Here is an 18,517-nt window from a genome sequence, read left to right as displayed (position 1 = left end):
GCGATCTGCTGTGCTCAGGTTAAGAGGGGAAAACTGAGCTTTGTGGAAGAGAACCACCAGGCAGCGCAATATTAGATTCATGAAAACACAAGCAAACAATGCTATCCCAGGTTAGGGCCACAGGACTAGTAGTGCCCGGTAGAAATGTTAGTCTCAAGTCTCCTTGTGGGGACAAGGCTGCAGAAAGGGAAGATCAGAGGCAATGACAACTGAAAACTGTCTCAATGACACTGGCTCTTATAATTTTTTCATGTCTTTATCACAGAGGCAATACAGGGACAGAGAAAGTACAAGAAAGAACAATCCATAATTCAATTTCAAGACAAAAGCACCACTAACATAATTTTTAAGTGTTGATACACGTGTGTGTGCACTGTTGCTCAGTTGTGTCTGACTCTGTGACTCCACGGCCTATAGGCCACCAGGCTTCCCTGTCCATGTAATTTTCCAGCAAGAATACTGAAGTGGGCTGCCATTCTCTCCTCCAGGGGATCTTCCCCACCCAGGGATCGAACCTGCATCTCTTGCGTCTTCTGCACTGGCACGCAGATTCTTTACCATACCTGCCTACTTAAAGAAAATTGTGGGCAAAGTTTAGCAATTGTTTTTTTCCCCCCTCAGAAACAGTAACTAAACGAACACTTTCTTGTGTTTTTAGTTTTATTACATCATTTTCTAAGCATTGCACATCCAATAATTTAACAACTGTCTATTGCTGGGTATCTCTGTGACTATAATATTCCAGTTTAATATTTCCAGCCTTATAAATAACACCAAAGGAGTAACTCTTAAACTGTCAGGCCCCTTACTAATTATTCCTTAGAATAAATTCATACAACTGGGATGGCTGTATCATGGGTCAGTGAAACACCATTCCTATTTTTCACCTCCTTTCCCCAGGCAACCCGGACAGAGCATGCCTTGGTTCATGGACTCTATTTGTGGATAAACCCTTCGATTTAGGTGCTCGTTCCCACACATCCCACATGCCCACTGGGATATCCATGCTCATCACGATGTTCACAATTGTTTACTTGCTCATCCACATCCCCACCAGACCATGCGTTTTTGTTTTCTCCTCCAATGCACTTGCTATTTGTTACTGTAAAAACAACACATCAGAGAAAAATTTAATGCCTTTTACTCAGTCAAAAGATGCAACAGACTTACTGCTGGGAAAATGGCTTTTCCAATGTGAGTACATTTATAGGGACCTGTTGGAAAAGATTCACTGCTATTTGCTACAGATCTGGCTCTCTGAACTTGACACAGAAGCAAGAGGCATGGGAAGTAAGCCTACTCAACTTCTGGGCCCAGAGTTGGAGGAGGGGAGTTGGGGGCAGCGTAGAAGATCACATTCACATGAGGGAATTTACAGGAAACTTAAGATGCAAAGAGATCTACAAATGAAAGAAAGCTCTGAAGGAGATTTCTCTCTCACAAGCAGCTATAAAATTCTGGGCATTGATGTATCAGTGATTAATTATTTGAACTCCAGTCCTCCTGAGAGATTTTCAAGGATTACAGCAAAAGTAGGAGAGTGACGTCCATAATAGAGACTCAGCTCCCCAACCACTCTGCCCCCTGATACCACAGAGGAGGCAAATCACGTGAGAACAGCAACTCTCAAAATGATTTCACACTAAATTAGCTAAGAGCCAGTAGAGGCTACTCAGAAGGAATCTGTTTAAAGAGTCACATATGCAGGGTATGAGGAAGGGGAAAGATGAGTTAAAGGGAATACAGAGCTAGTCAACAAGCTTGCTGAGAAACAAGTATGGCTGCCAGGGGAAGCGCCACCAGGACAGGCGTCCAGAGAGATCCAAAGCTGATCCCATCCATGCCTCAGTCTCTATTACCTTTATTTAATGATTACAATGCCAACCACTAACTTATTAATGTGCCGCAAAAAGGACACAATTTTGATTTTTTTTCTTAAAAAAAAAAAAAAAATAGTAGTTAAGAATTGTTTAGGGCACTGGTTCTCAAATTTTAGTGTGTTAGAATTACCTGAAGGACATGTGAAAAGAGATGGCTGGGGCTGAATTCCCGTTTCTGTTTCCATAGGTTTAGGGTGGGACGACGTGGGCAAGACCTGAGAATTCACATTTCTTAACAAGCTCCCAGGTGAAAATGATGTTGCTGGTCTGGGGACCAGACTGTGAGAACCAGTGGCTTAGGGAATCAAGTTAGGAGACATTCAAAAATGGCAATGTTATCAATTTATTGCTACAACTTATTTATTTGGGATTAAAACTATATTCCCAGTATGATAATCTTCAAATGTATTTTGAAATATGTTGGAACTATTTTGAAACCTCAATTACTCAGGGGCTATCTGAGAGGAGCAAGAGCATTTTAGCCAAAAGAACAATGAGATGGTGGGAACAGATGAGGTGCTGTGGGCAGATAAATGGTCACTGCTGGGTGGGAAGGGGCAGTGAACACCAAATTAATTAAAAATGTTAGTCAAGAACAACTTCCTCTGAAAGAATACAATCAGTGCACATTAATAATTACAGAAAAGACTGGGCAACGAGGGCTTCTTACTATGAGTTCATGATTTGACTGCCCACACCTTGTGTACACACAGGAGCTGAAGCTTACAGGTTCTGACTTCACCCCAAACCTCTCACACTAATCATTGAGAAGAATGTTACAGCTTGAGTCGTATGGGTTGGAACTGGGAGTCGGGAGGCAAGATAGGATGAAGAGTGAACAGATCCTCTTAATATCCTGAAAGAGAAAATTATTTGGAAATGGAGATATTATACAGCTCTCCAGAAGTGGCCATTTGTGCTGCCTTAAATGCAGATTGATTACTGCTATTTGGATGTTGAGTGCATCATCTCTTCTGAAGAAAGGGAAAAGCTAAATTTCCCCACATTCAGCTGTATCGTCAAATCACTTCCCCACACCCGCTCTTGTAATGCATTTTCCTGTTACCACATCCACTTGCAGGAGCTGATGTGCCCTACTCCCCCATGGTGAAACCCCCCAACACTAACGTGTGCTGAATATCATTAGCAACCTATGGTTGTGCCACCTACAGGCAAGCCCCAATCTGGTAGGGTGTGCACGTTTGGGGTTACCGGAGAAAAAGCAGCAGTTACTTAAGAGCAGGACCAATCTCCTTCTCGAGCTGGCATCCAACCTGTACCAGCATCCTGTAACACAGCCACGTGAAGAGGGCAGCAGACAATTTACCCAACTCCAGCTGCACTCTGGTGCCACAGGAAGGGAAGAGAAAAACTTCAAATCAAAGCTTTGGTTTTCAGCAGTATTCGGTAGGATCTAGTTTTATCCAAAGGGAATGTTCACTTGGTTAGGTCATTAGATTGAAAGTGTGAAATCTTGGTTTATTTAAAGCTGTGCCATTAAATGACTGAGCAGAACACGGGCTGGATGGAGGAGATGAGTTTCAGGGAGGTGTTCTCCTGGGAAAATTTAATAGAAATGAGAAAAGGAATAAAGAAGATGTAAGGAGGGCAGTGTTAATGATGCAAAGGGAAAAAAGAGGAGGGGCTAAGAAAACAGGTAAGAAAATGAGAATAGGAAAAATAGCAACACCCAGAGGTCCTATTCAATTATTTAACGTGTGTTCCTCCGAGACTGCATGCTTTGTAAGGCTCCAGTCTGATATCTTTTTTCTTCACCACCATTATCCCCAATGCCTAGGATCCAGGATACACTAAAGAAAATGGCAAAGAAAAGGAATGAAAGCAAAGCCATCATGTGTGAGAGAAAACCAGCCTGAACAACTGTACCCACTAGAGGAATGATTCATTTTCTTTGAGAACTGGTTAACTCATGCAGTCTGTACACCATGATAGGATATATTAGTTTCAAATTTTCGAAAAACAGATTCAACCTCAACACCAGTTTTCTCACTGGATTGGTACAAAGATGAAATCTGCTTCATACCAAAGCATTTCACAAGTCAAAACTGTGTCAATCCAGCAATGATGACCTCTTCCAATTAAAGCAATAGAAAGCAAAAAAGCACTGGTGAGTAATTCTTCACATTTCATTCATAACCAGCACTGAAAATGCCAGTTAAATTGAAGGCACAGATAGGAAATACCTTATCAAAACGTTTTGTGTTTGTCTAAGCACAAGGCATTTTTTTCCTCCACCTATTAAATTTTGTGGGAAAATCCCTCTATAAATCAAGGGGAAAAAAGTGGAGCTGCTCTGGCTGTATCAGGAGTAGGAGCTCAAGCACATTTCTCTCCCAGTGGTATTGAAAGTACTTCAACAGACATGCAAAATACATTTACAATTCACTGCTACATGGAAGTCAGTAAGCCCACTGCAGACTCAGTAACTGTATCACCAAAAGAGATCTTTACTTGAAACAGTTTCCCTCTTAATAATGACTACAGGTGTTGGCCTAGGAAAGAGTTAAGGTTATAGCCTTCTAATCAAAGTCTGTGATGGAAATGCCAACACAGATTTCCTGGAGGTTCAAGCTGAGAGAACTCCACAACAGGGAGGGTGCTGTCAACCACAATGGGTAAAAGCAAGAGAGGGTTGATAGGATTTTAATGTTGTTATTGTCCAGTCACTAAGATGAGTCTGACTTTTTGCGACCCCATGGACTGCAGCCCACCAGGCTTCCATGTCCTTCACTATCTGTCGGAGTTTGCTCAAACTAATGGCCGATGAATCAGTGATGCCATCCAACCATCTCATCCTCTGTCCTTCCCTGACTGGTATTTATAGGGCTGAGAGACTAGAGATGCCGAAGTTAGCAAGGCAGGAACACTAGTTGTTTTTGTTTTTAAAGAAAAGCAAAGTTGCAATCAGGAACAGGACTCCCTGCAGGGCTGGGGAGGACAAGGAGTCCACACAGCGCTGAGACAGGGCAGGCTCATGCTTGCCTCACCAAGCGGGAGGACAGGCCCCCCATTTCCTTAATCTGCAGTGAGCTGGCAAGGAAGAGAACAGGAAAAGATAAGAGCCTGCCCTTTTCTCTTCTCCCGAGATAACCTTAACCTCATTATGGATGTCCAGAATGAATCTAAATTCATTTAAATCTGCTCAGACACTAGGTTGTTCAATACAATTGCTTTCCCACTGTCAAGTTGGGGCATCAATTTCTTTTCGGAATATATACAGCCTATCTTGAAATCACAAAATCCTTAGAATTAAAAGGTGCCTTAAAGGAATAAAGCCCCAACTTCTGTGTTGTCCTGCAATGAACCACAGAGTAAGTTTCCAGGAAACCTTAAAATATTACATTTTAATATTAAGTAGCTTTAGGAGAATGCAGACAGATGATATCCTACAGGTTGGGATGTCCAAGGAAAACAGGACACACAGCCAGGCTTTGACTCCACGCGTTACCAGCTTATCTTTAGTGTCCACAGTGAGTTCGACAAAAGTCCAGCAGGAAGACCTGTAGAACGCTAGGGGAATTCACATTCTGTACTGTTTAAAATCAAACAGGACATGCTATATCAAACACACAGAATTTGAGAGACTGTGTAATACTTTAGAAAATAAGAAGGGTTCCTATAATGAATGACCCAGTATCTTGGAAATACCTCAGAAGGATATGTGACTCCCAGCAGGAGTGAGAGCTCTGCCTTCAGCTTAGAATACTTGGTCAAGATAAACAAAGCAGCCAGCCCACTGGCCAAGAAATACTCAAGTCAGACAAGGATGAGAAGTGCTAGAAGTCAGTATAGGAGTGAAAAATTAGAATGGTGCAGAAGGGAAAGACACACTTGCCGAAAGAGACCACGTGATGTCCCTAACAGAGGGCATCCAGTTCAGGAGGTCATCAGAAAGTGTGGGTCAGCTGGACCCAGGCTCTTTTTACTAAAAATGTTGAGGACACACACTGGAGCTCTCAAGGCTGGGACACAACCAATGGCTTTTCAATGGAGCCCACGAGAGAAGCGAGGCCCAAAAATACACACAGAAGTGCCAAACCCTTATCTTGCCAGGACACAAGGTAAGGAGGGAAGAGGCAGCCGATGACAGACAAGTGAACTAGAAAGGAAGGCCGCCTGCTGGGAATTAGGGGTTCATTTGTCCTTTAAACAAAAAAAGATGTGGGTTCCTCAAGATGCGCCCTGTGTTTGAGGAGTATTGAGGGTTTCCCAAAAGCAAAGTGCCATTCAAATGAAGGCGCCGCAGAGGGTCAGGCGCACACAGAACAGAGCTGCAGAGGGTACGGTGAGCTCGTTTCTGGCGGGCAGGTGGATATGCTTGAAAGCATAGAGAACTGCAAATTGGCATTCTTCTTCCTCTTCGGTCTCACCCGCTCTCCTGATGTGCGTCTGACGCGTCACTCCCTGAGCTCCCATCAGATGATCTGAGAAAGGTCGGCAGATCATAGCCCCTCACAGAGGAAGCAGGGGCGGCAGGGCTCATCAGCTCCTGCGCAGGCAGCTGTGCTGACCCAAAGAGTCAGCCGAATTAACAGGCTGCCCTTTCCCCAAAGCTTACAATGTTTCTCTAAAAGGATTAATGGTTGAGCAGCGCTCCGGGAAGCCAAGTCAATGGAAGAGCACTGGGCACCATGGCCAAGACCACTAGTGACAACCAGAGAGGAAAACGGGGATCTGGGGCTCAGGGACAGAGAATTCTCTCAGAATCACCATCCTTGGGTGACTCAAGATGACTGCTAGCCTTGCCATGTTACCTTCACCCACTTATTATTCATTCAAAGAGTTCCAAGATGAGTGACTTGCCCTGAACACAGCAGATGTTATTCATTCGGCCTTTGCCAAAGCATTAGATACAGTACCTCCAGAAATTTTACTTGGGAAATTAATTCAAATTGGCGTGGTTCAGTACACAATCACTGAAGATTAAAAAGTGGCTGCAGGATGATAAACAAAAGACAGTTAAGTGACAGTCCAGGCGGTGAAAGACTGGGGGTCAACAGCAAAGCCATTCTTGTTTAGGGGTTCTATTCAGGGCCAAGGAAAGGAGTAAACAACTTGCTAATGAGATCTGCAGAGGACACTCAGATGGGAGGTGGAGGAACCACATGGACAGGGACATAAAATTACAAGGCCGAGTTCAATTGGGAAAAAAAAGATACAGCTTATCCACGGGAACTAGATCACACACATTCACGAGACAGGCAGGGTAAGGGGCAGAGGCAGCAAGCACAAAGCGCTCTGACATGTTGTAACATGACATGAGCAAGGAAGTGCTGAGGTGACACAGGGAATGTCTCCTAGGGGCCGGAGTGCGACCTTAGATAAAGCAGTGTTCAGAAAAGAGCTGCTCTTGCAGTAAGGTCGACAAGCATTTCCCCAAAAGTGTGTGTGTGTGTGTGCGTGTGTGTGTGTGTGTGTATTTGCATTCTGCACTGAAAATAGTCTTCAAAGGCTATAAGGCCACCATTTCTATGTGGCAGGTGTTCCTGTCTTTCTCGCTGGGGTTGGCATCTAGAAGATGGTAAGGGGTGGCCTTCCTGGGGCTCATGGATAGCACTGCTCCTGAAGAGGACTCACTCGCAGGTCACACGGGCCGCTTCTAACACATCGTGAGGTACATACTGCCTCACGGCGGTGCCTCAGCGGCCAGGGGAATCACTTGGTTGCTCTCTGCTTAGTCAACCTGCCACAGGGCCATGGCCCCAAAGCTGGTTTTTCCACCATCGGTCTGAAAGCGGTGGCTCAACACAATTATCTCCAGGCAGCTCATTGCTTTAACAGGCAAGCATCTTGTTACATTCCATCAGCTCAAAATGAGAACCGGACTGTTTTCTTCTTAAAACCTAAAAAATTTCACCAACTCTGCGTACTCATTAAACATTAGAGCACAACACAGCTACTTCCGACAGCATAATAAGAGCTTGCTGTGGCCTCACTTTCCGGAGCAGCTAGGCAAATTATTTTCATGCTTACCTGCCTGTCAGAGTTAAACATTCACTAGTGGCAGAGAGAAGGCAGAGCAGAAAATGGGACTCAAGATCCCATGGAATGGCTAAGGGTTCCTGCTACGCTGGCAAGGCGTGACTGCTTCTTCAGGATACCGTCAGACCAACTGAGCATGCCCAGCAAGAACCCACCCCCGAATCCCACATAAAGAACAGTCAAATCATTGCCCATTTCCTAGAATAGCGAGATCATCAAAAGTACTTGAAATGTGGAGCTGCATTTCCCACTATGGGTCCTTTCAACCCACTGGCTTAATGATAATACAGGCAGGGAGAGAAGCATAAGGAGTGAGGGAGGACTGAAGAGAAACATCAGTTATGGGCTACACATTGTATTAGTATTTTTTAATATTTAATGTATTTATTTGGTTGTGCTGGGTCTTAGTTATAGCATGTGGGATCTAGTTCCCCTGACCAGGGACTGAACCTGGGCCCCCTGCACTGGAGCAGAGGGGAGCTACTGGAGTACCAGGGAAGTCCATGTCATATTATTTTACACTTGACATTCAACAACCAAAGACACTGAACTTTGTGCTTAAGAATGAAGTCTTAGGCAGGTCCTCCGGGGAAAATCCCACAAGAAAAGAATCCACAAAGCCATAGCAATGAGCTGACAGGTTGCTCTCTTAGCTGACATCGTGTGACATCCTACAGATGCCCTATCCATCAGGATGTCACATGGTGTTAGAGGCAAATGCCTCCTATCAGGTCAATGTTATGGGCCAAAGAGCAAGAGAAGTGATGTCAGGGACAAAATCTGAGGTACTGATAACATGGGCTCAAACCCAGTCCTCCTTGAACCGTGGAGCACAGGCTGGCAACTAGCAGACTTCTAGGACAAACTCCTAGGTCACAGGAGAGTGTCTGCATGAGACAAGTATCTGAAGCTGCTCTGAGAGAATGGGTATATCTTGGTAGAGTCCAGCAGTCTGCTGAGCTCTGGATCAGAACAGGGATCCAGCAATGGGCACTGAGCTCTTGCTGTTTCCTGGGAAGGCTAGAGGAATTATTCTGCTCCCAGTCCCGTTCCAGTGACAGAAGGCCCCATGAGAAAGAGCCCTGAGGAAGGCCCCTGCTAAGAAATACTGCTGAGCAGCATGCATGTCCTTGGGGCGACCAGCCACAGGGATGAAGGACAAAAGGAAAATGTCACGGGGCTTCTCACAAACGCTCTCCTGCCAGCTGTCAGAAGTGTGACACCCAAACTCATTTCCTAATAAATGTTTTCATTTCTTTTGTACATGACGAAAGGTCTAGAGGTGGTAAGTGGGAGGGGCTGGGGAGCAGAGGCCCCTGGAGGGATGAACCTGAGGCAAATGTCCTGCGTAGTAAGAAGGGTTCCACGGTTTGTTCCTGGGAAGGAAAGGACGGTGGAGATAAAAATATTCCACATAGTATTTACTCATATGTTCATTTTACAGCATCTTCTGGGAAGATTATGTCTAATATATGCCTAAATTTTGCAAATTTTAAAAAATAGAGGCCCCAGTGTGCTTAACCCGGGTTAGATTGCAAGTATGAAGTGAGGCCCCTTTTATCTTGAGGAAAAGCTAGAATCATAAAAGAATATGGGCTTTCTCAGCACGTTGCTTTCCATCACATTCTGCTCAGGGGCAGGCAGAGGAGTGGGAAAGAATAAAGTGGGGCTGGGGGACCCAAGGCATTCACTTTAATAATTAGGCATCTCACCTGGCCTCAGCGGCGAGCAGTTCATCATAGTGAGAGGACCGCTGATCGTCATCCTGCCGGTATCTGATCACTGTGGCTAGACCTTTGCTGACAAGGGCCTCGGCAATGTTTCTGCAACAGAAAAGATAGGTCAGTGAGCACTTGAGGTGCATACGGGGCTCAGTCAACAGCAATAACAACAGTTAGCACCTGGAGGTCTTAAGGCATCCTGGCAGAGGAAGGGAGTTCAAGACCAATGAGTTGCTAAGCTAGAAATCCAAACAAAAAGGGGGAATAACCAAGTCCCCTGGCTCAGCATTTTTTCTGGTTAGTACAGTCAGATGCTATATCAATCCGTACATAAAACCTGGCAGAAAATATCTGTAAAAAGCCCACATTAGGCAGGGCTATTTACAGAATGGTATAAACAAGCCACTACCCTCAAGAAAAGTCTGCTCTAAAATACCAGGCACACAGATAAAAAAACAAAGCACATAAAAGCATGACCTAAATTTCTCAAAATCCCCTTTTTTTCTAGCCTATACTGGAACTAGAAAATACTGTGCTCCAGTTTGGCAAACTTAAGAAACGCTGGTTTCACGGAATACTCAAGAGTGTGTCTTTTCTCATTAGAACCCTTGACACTGACTCTCCGCTGACTCCAAGGGGGCCTGGGTGAGGTGAGGTCAGGAAGGAAATGTGGGGTGGCAGAGGGGTGGTGTTGGGATGGAAAGAAACATCTTCATTAAAAACGGCATGAGCTAGGGAACAAAGTAAAAAAGTAGAAAATCTCAGATGACCAGTTTTGAAGCAATACTCCGGTCCTTTTAGGACCACAGAATATTCAAATTAGAATCCGGCTTCAAAAAAAAAAATCTTCAACGTGCTGCACGTTCTCTTCACTAGAATAAGATAGTGGGGCTACTGTAAGTGACTTCCATCTACTCAGAAGAATACACTGGAAATGATGCTCGGCCAGCTAATGAAGCATGTTCGCCTAGTTCCTCCCCAACCCGAAAAGGGAACTTCGATGGGCAAAAGTGAAACTGCAAAAACAGACTTTCAAAAGTTACCTGTACCAAGTAACTGCAAGACAAGAGGCATGGTATCACTGGGGGAGAGCGGCAGTTATGTCTTTCTTTGTGTCTGTCATAAGTACACCAAAGGACCCGCTCAGACCATCTGGTGAGCTGCCCTTTAGGGAGGAGGGATGGTAAGGAATAGGCTACTGTACCATATGCTATGATTTAGTGTTGCTGGGGAAGGCGGTTAACTCTCAGCACTCTGGTGCTCTCAGACTCCCAGCCTATGGAGATGCTGTGAGCTGGGCTAAACCAGTCTATGGGCATGCTCAAGCCACTTAAGGGTTCTCTTCATCGAGGCCCAGGGATTTACTTTAAAAGAAAAAAGAAAAAAAAGAGAGGGGGGAATATGTGCAGGGAGATAAAGAAGGAAAAGATGCTGTGGCTGATTCTCTTCTCATTATGTGCCCCTCTGCTGCCTGTTTATCTACTGCCAGCACGATATTAATATCTCCAAACTGCCACGGAATTAGCACTTCTCAAAATCCACTCCCACAAAGAGGCTGCTTTGCTGGCTACCCTGTCTCCTGAGTCACTGCATAAGTGTGCTGGCAAACGCTGTCATCATCACCGAGCTGGGTCTGGCAGGGTGGAGAATGCCAGCAGCCCCAAGTTAGCAGCCCAAGGCCCAAGAGGGCAGGGAGAGGCTCCGCCCACCAAGAGGCCAGAGGCATGGTTGGGACACGCCCACCTGCAACAGGTTGTGAGGGCTTAGTGATTGGAAATGCCAGGACAACAACTAAGACGTGTTTGGTGCTGTGTTTGGAATAACAAAGCATTGACATTTTACAGTCGATATGTGGGGTCTGGAGCAGAAAGCTGGAGTGACAGAGAAGGCGAGGGAAAAACCCACACAAATAAGCTTCTATATGAAAAGCTGGAGAATACAAAGCAAAACAGCACAAATGTTTAATGATTCATCCTGGTTAATGCTGCTCCAATCAATTCACAGTATCGAACTGAGTTCCTGCGTGGCCAGCAGAACCAAGGACACAACCCTTTCCTCTCCTGTGGGCTTCTCACCCTCAGGATCCTGCCAGCAAATATCTGCAAACCAGTTAGGGCCTCAGATTCTAAACTCCACCACCTGCCCATCACCTCCTGTCCCTTCTCTCCAAAGCTTCAGTGCAATCCATGTTTTCTTAGCTTCTTTTCCCTAAACAACAGACTTTTACTGGAGAACGGCTGCAATGTTAGTGCTCAGCTGCATGGAGGGTAAAAACACAGGAAACAATGACAGATATCACTACAGGGCCCCGCCCATGAGCCAGGTGTGTGAGAATCACACCACGTGCATTTTCATCTTGGTATGTGTTCCCCTATGAAATCACACTATATTACAATTAATTTGTCATCCATCTTCCAACTCAAACTGATGAGGTCAAAGAGGGCAAGGGCTGTGTCTTTCTTGCTCTGTAGCCAAGTATGAGAAATACAGCACTGGAACATTATTTCTTATCCTAAGCATTTATTAGCCAAGCTTGCCCAGCATAGAATTAAGAACAAAAGCTTTCAACATGCCTTTCCAGCTTTTGTCATTCTCCTCCCCATTATCTAAGACTTGTATTTAAAGAGAATGAAAGGGAGACAAATAAAATGGAATTAGCTGAGATCTGTGTACTTGATTCTCTCATTCATTTCTTTGGGCCACTAATGAAAGGTCAGGAGATTTCCCCCTGGCCAAAGATGGCTCAGAACTCGACACTGGTGTACTGATTAGTTGCCCAGTAAGAAAAGAGAACATTAAATTATGTGCCATGACATTATGCTGCTTTAGACAAATTTATAAATTCTGCTTTCTTGAGTGTATCAGTAATTCTACTCCAATTACACATGTCTGGCTCGAATGGATAATTCACAATCAGCATACAAAAAGGGACCTAACAGTCTTGAAAGTCTAACAGGAAATCATCTCTCTGTATCAGCTGGAAACAGAATAAGTGCTGGACTTGAAATGCTTCTCCAAGCTCAAGGAGAATTTTAGGTTATATGGGAAGTGAATTGTTTCCACCATGCAGGATCAGATGTTCCTGAGAAAAACACAAGCAACATGGGTCTCTTGAGCTTTCTCAAAAGGTCTCCATGTACCTGACATCCTCCCTGCCCACTTGTTTCCACAGCTAGCAGGTTGTGGAAAGCATTTACTTTCTCATTATAAGATACTTTTGAAACCAGGGGGTACTATATTCTGCCAATCTGGAAAAGGTATGCTGTGCCCATATATGAGAACAGGATTCTTAAAACATAGATTTCACTCACAATAATTACTTGATCACACTTTTGCCTGCCTTCCCTAATCCCTACACCCCAAATCCAAGATTGGAAGCAATACTATATAGAGAAGGTCAGATAACTGACTAAAATTAACTAGTTACTTAAAAGTAGGGGAAGGAGGGGATAAGTAATTTTAAAACAATCTTACAGAAAAATTGCACGTACAATAACAAAGAACATGCTGATCCCTGATTCATTTGAGAGCAAATGACCTGTTTATACCACCATCCCCCAAACCGTTAATGTGCATTTCCGACAAATCAGGATATTTTCCGACATAGTCAGTAAATAATGACTTGAACCAGGATATCGATGTTGACACATTATTGCCATCTAACCTACAACCCTACACATATTTTGTCAACTGTTCCAATAGAGAACTTAGGGGAAAGTGGATCTAGAGCAAAATCAGGTTTTTTTATTTTGTTACCCTGTCTACTCAGTCTGGAGAAGCTCAATCTTTCTTAGTCTACCACAGCCCTGAAACTTCTCACGAGTACAGGCCAGTGATTTTGGACTGTCTGATGTCTCTGTGATCAGCGGCAAGTTATGAATCTTTGGCAGGAATGTGTCACAGAAGTGATGCTATGTTGTTCCCGTGGCCTCCTTTGAAATGATGTGTAATTTACTGATGATGTTAATTTTGATCACTTGATTCAGGCAGTGTCTACCAGGCTTCTCCCCTATGAAGTTATTCTCTTCCTCTTTATAACAGGTATTGAAAAACTGTGTAGCTTTTAAACTCCCAAGTTATTCATTTATTGATTTGTAGAGGTTTATGGTCATGAAATATTTTATCTAAAGAGCCATATAATCCACTACAATTGTAACTGTTTCTGATGCTGAAATTATTCCCAATTTGGCCAGTGGGATCTGGGTCAAGCTGGCTCCTGTGTCCTGTCATCCTTCGAGCACTTCCTTGCTTTCAGGCCACAATGTGTTCCAGGCTCATCTTCCACTGTTTTCTGCAGCTCCGAAACCAGCCATTTATCCAAGTAGTCCACACTTACATTTTTATCTCCATACGCTTATTTCTGTATCTATAACCATTGAAAACCATGTGTGGCAGTCATGAAAACGTGCCTCTTGGATCTCTGACTGCAGGAAGCATAACTGACTGACAGCCCCAGCTGCTATGCTCTGAAACCCATCGCTGTTTCCGCCAAAGCTACGCTTTCCCCCAGCTGCTTCCAGCCAATGACTGAGTGCAATGGAGACACTACAACTGGCCTGCTGCTCAGAGACCTGGGCGAGCTCTGACAGGGAGCTGCGGCTTTGAGCACGCCCCCTCACCTTCGCTGGAACTCTTACAACTGCCCACAGCCCCAGATTAGATGTTTCCAGCTCAACCTTCCATCCTTCCCTTTCCCACAGAGGTTAAGCATTCACAGCCTCCGCCAGCTCCCTTCCCATTTTCTATGTTTTCCCCAATTAACCTCTTGTCTATTTCATCCTGTCTTGGCATCAGCTTTTTAGCACACCATGAGTTCACAAACATACTACAATCCCATTCAACACACTTCAGGGCACGTGCAGTTCTCTTCCTTTCCTTATCTGTACATCCCTTCTGACTGTGGGAAGCCTGCCTTCCATTATCCTCAATACTTTTACTTACGTGAATAATCTTCTCTGCATACACATACAGCATCTCACTTACACCTTCTTTGACTTCCACAATTTGGTCCTAACTGCCATGGACAGAGGAGTCTGGCAGGCTACAGTCCATAGGGTTGCAAAGAGTCAGACACGACTGAACGACCAAGCACAACACATGGGAGAGCTGACTGAAAGGGTATATGCTACTTGTCAAAAGAGAAGCTAGGGTAAGTGGATAAGTAAATTTCAAGAGTGCACATAAGGCGTAATACCATTACACACACACATACAAACACACTTCATTCTCCATCTGAGTAGGGATAACAGATAATTCTCAATGGCTCTGGCTCATAGATCTCTATCTAGCTATTTGAGCTTAACATTTTCCACTTAAAAACCATCAACATTTTATCAGTCACTGAGGTGTCCATGGAGATTACAAAGCAGAGTATTTCCTTGAGGCAAATGAACACGTGGACACATATTCAGAATAAAGTAAGCCCATAAAGAAATGTCTTTAACTATTATGGAGTCAAGGCTAAAGGAAACGGCTGAAAGACAACAGCTCAATTCATTTATAATAGTCACATCACCTTTAGGAGAGGTACTGTCTCACGTGTGCACATCCATGCACACACATGCATGCATTCCCCGTATGATTTTTCTACAATAACTTCAAGGTCCCATGGGTCGAATTTCATAAACTGAGCGTACAATGCACCCCACGGCTATATACTGTGAGAATATGATCCAACAAGGCATGAGGCATAGAGACAAGGCCTTTGTCACCCACGACCCATAAAAGCTCCAGTATCTTAAGCTGGGAAACTGACTCCACTTCCTTCCACACTGGCTGGAACTTCACCACAAGGACGCACTCCCTCACAAGTGCTGAGATGGAGCACCCTGGCTGACAGGGCTCCCCAATTTATTTCTAATATATCAGATGGCTCATCTCACATCTCAGTGATGTGGGGCTGAACCACAGGGAAACTACGGAGGGAAGGGGGCAGCTGATGTCTTTCTTTGCAAATTGGTTAGAGACCAGGAAGGAGGGAGAGATCACCCCAAGACTGGGTGATGAGGCAGGAAGCAAGCACTGGACAGAGTGCCTTTCTTCACAGTACGAGGGCTACCTCTGCTCATATACACAGAAAACATGGGCTTCTCAGTCTAAGAGGGTGAAGAAGGGGGGTGATGATTAATGGCTAAAAGGCCCCAAGGCCAGGTTCCCCTCCAACCTTCTCTATGAGTTCACACTCAGACCTCTAATATGCACACCAGGCAAGAACTTGACAATTTCAGGCTTAAGACAGACTTGGCTTTTATAGACTCGCAAAATAAGACTGTAAAGGGTGAGAGTGGAATTCTGGGTGAGAGGGATCTACAGACAATGGGCCATAAATAAGGATCTTTACTGACTGCTGTTTCTTCCCCAGGCCTCAAACTAGGAAAAAGCCCAACAGAGCAACAGGGAGCTGCCGAAAGCCAGTACAACAGTGTCTACAAGGGGTCGAGCTATGCCTGTCCCATCTAGCGTGTAAACTGTCTTTTATCCTCCGATTTCAGATTGAGTTCCCCAGAATCTGAAACAATGACACTTCCTTTTTTTTTTTTTCCTTAAAATATATCCAGGAGGCACTTCCCACATGACCAAGCAGCATATGTAGACAGGAGACTCTGTTTTAGAAGCATCAGTAATTAGAAACATCTGAGGTGGCACAACCTCCTTTATATGTGTCCCAAATCTCTCCCCCACCGTCTTCCCTATTTTTTCACTCACCCCTTGAACTAATGTAATTCTAAAAATAACTAAAATAGATTTTTTGAGTCTTTTTACTCTTAATGGTTCCCTTTTCTGTTTAACAAGTCCTGTCACCGGGATAGTCACCAGAGGGTCTGAACGATGGCTAGGGACTTTCCCAGAACTCGTAACATAGATCAAAACCAAAAAGGAAGCAGCTTTAGAAACTACAGTGAAATGAAGGAGAAAAAAGTTATTATCAAGCATGGCATTAGGTACCGAGTGTCTTAGGGCAGGATATATTCACTCCAGACACAGAGCCAAAGGTGACTGCTTTTGTCAACCCACCAGCCCAGCTGTGGTTATGAACATGAAACATGGCACCATCCTCAAAGAAGCAGGACCTCAGAAGCTGGACTCAAGAGCAGGGAGGTATAGAATGGGCTGATCTGAGCAGCTTTAGAAGCTAATCAAGCAAAAAAAGGGTGGGGAAAAGGGAGAGTTAGGGAGCTTGGGATTCACATGTCCACACTGCTGATTTACAATGAATAACCAACAAGGACCTACTACACAGCACAGGGAGCTCTGCTCAATGCTATGTGGCAGCCTGAATGGGCAGGGAGTTTGGGGGAAAATGGATACATGGATCATATGCATATGTAACACATGTATGCCTGAGTCCCTCTGCTGTCCACCTGAAACTACGGCAACATTACTGGCTATGGCTGTTTAGTCACTAAGTCATGTCTGACATTTTGTCACTAAGTCGTGTCTGACTCTCTGTGCCTCAGGGACTGTAGCCTGCCAGGCTCCTCTGTCCATGGGATTTTCCAGGCAAGAATACTGGAGTCGGTTGCCATTTCCTTCTCCAATAATTGGCTATACACTAATATATAAAAAAGGACCCTTTCAAACAAAACACCCTCAATAAGTAGCTCATATTTAGTGAGAATTAATTCAGAATACATACAGGTTCTACACAGAGCTGTTCTACCAATGAGAGCATTTTCTAGAGGTTGGACTTGAGATATGAAAATCAAGACTTCTTAGGATCAAGGACTCTATTTTTGTACTTTCATAAATCCTAATCATTCTTCCTTCGTAGGGAGGGTGATGTGGAAAGAAAACAATGAAGACTGATATGGATTTAGTCCAGCTGGAAGAATCCAGAAGGATGCATGATTAAAATGAAATCCAAGGAGACCTACAAACAAGATTTGCAGAAACAAAGAAATGAAAGGAAGAAGGGAGGGAAGAGTGGAGATGAAAGAGAAAGGGGAAAGGGAATCAGTCCATGAAAAAACTACTGCTTCACGGACAAATAAATCCTTGAATCCCCAACACAGACATCCATCCAACCCTCAGTGTCAATAGGTGGCTTACCCCTGGACATGGGCAAAAGCCTAACCAGCTTCAGGGGCCATGACCTACTGCACACCAAGAGCGCTCTTCAGTTGGGGAAAAAAAGAAAAGCAAAGATACTTAGGGACCAGGGCGTAACAATGTGGGTGATGAAGATGTGACTTCTCCTTCGACCTTCCAAGAACAGCCATTTTTCTTCTCCACTATGTGTCTGAGCCCTAACGTCCTCATTATCTTATCCCACTCGAGTCCTACATGAGGGCTCACCCAACCTCACCTCCTGAAAACACCAATGGACAGAAAAGAAGACAGAAACCTACTTGGAAACAGGAGAATTAAACACCTAATTCACTTCTTAACTAGTTAGGGGAGAGAACAGTGCTGGAAATATGGGTCAAAACAATTTTAAAAAGGAAGGGGAAAAGGCATAACACCCAATGCTTATGCTTACTAAATAGACAATTTTATTCTGCCCCCAGGATTTCTGCAGTACTGTAATCTTATTGCCACCTCTCATATGATAGCTCCATTTATTCAGCAATATCCTGGTTATGGCTTTATAAGACAAGAAAAACTGTGGTATTATACTCTATTATGCCAGCTCTTCTCTGAGTACTGCTGTACTTTCAAGTCAGCAAAATATCAGAGGAGGTTATTAGTCCAGTGACGAACCTTGGTTGAGGTATGAGAGGCGTATTAAGTGTAAGGAGCAATGAAAACAACACCGCCTTCAAGTATTACCCCAGTCTCCACCTCTCATAATAATAAGAAGAATGTCTGTTTCATAGAAGCTTCATGGACTAAGCTGAATCTCCCTTCTCCTGCAGGACAGAACATGGGGTACATACCCAAAGTGACACTTGCTCTACTGGACAACCATGTTTC

The 18,517-nt window shown here is 44.2% G+C and overlaps 1 protein-coding gene across 1 annotated transcript in view; it reads right to left on the bottom strand.

Moving 5' to 3' along the window:
• Positions 1-18,517, bottom strand: part of SND1 (staphylococcal nuclease and tudor domain containing 1) — a 414,480-nt gene that overhangs the window by 181,740 nt on the left and 214,223 nt on the right. The window contains exon 13 of the mRNA XM_061165737.1: positions 9,596-9,706. Coding sequence (XP_061021720.1) covers positions 9,596-9,706 — 111 coding nt within the window. The remainder of the gene's footprint in view (positions 1-9,595; positions 9,707-18,517) is intronic.

The sequence above is a fragment of the Dama dama genome, chromosome 18, assembly GCF_033118175.1.
Source record: "Dama dama isolate Ldn47 chromosome 18, ASM3311817v1, whole genome shotgun sequence".
Taxonomy (NCBI): Eukaryota; Metazoa; Chordata; class Mammalia; order Artiodactyla; family Cervidae; genus Dama; species Dama dama.
Note: the sequence above shows the minus strand (reverse complement) of the source record. Positions and strands in the feature narration are given on the sequence as shown.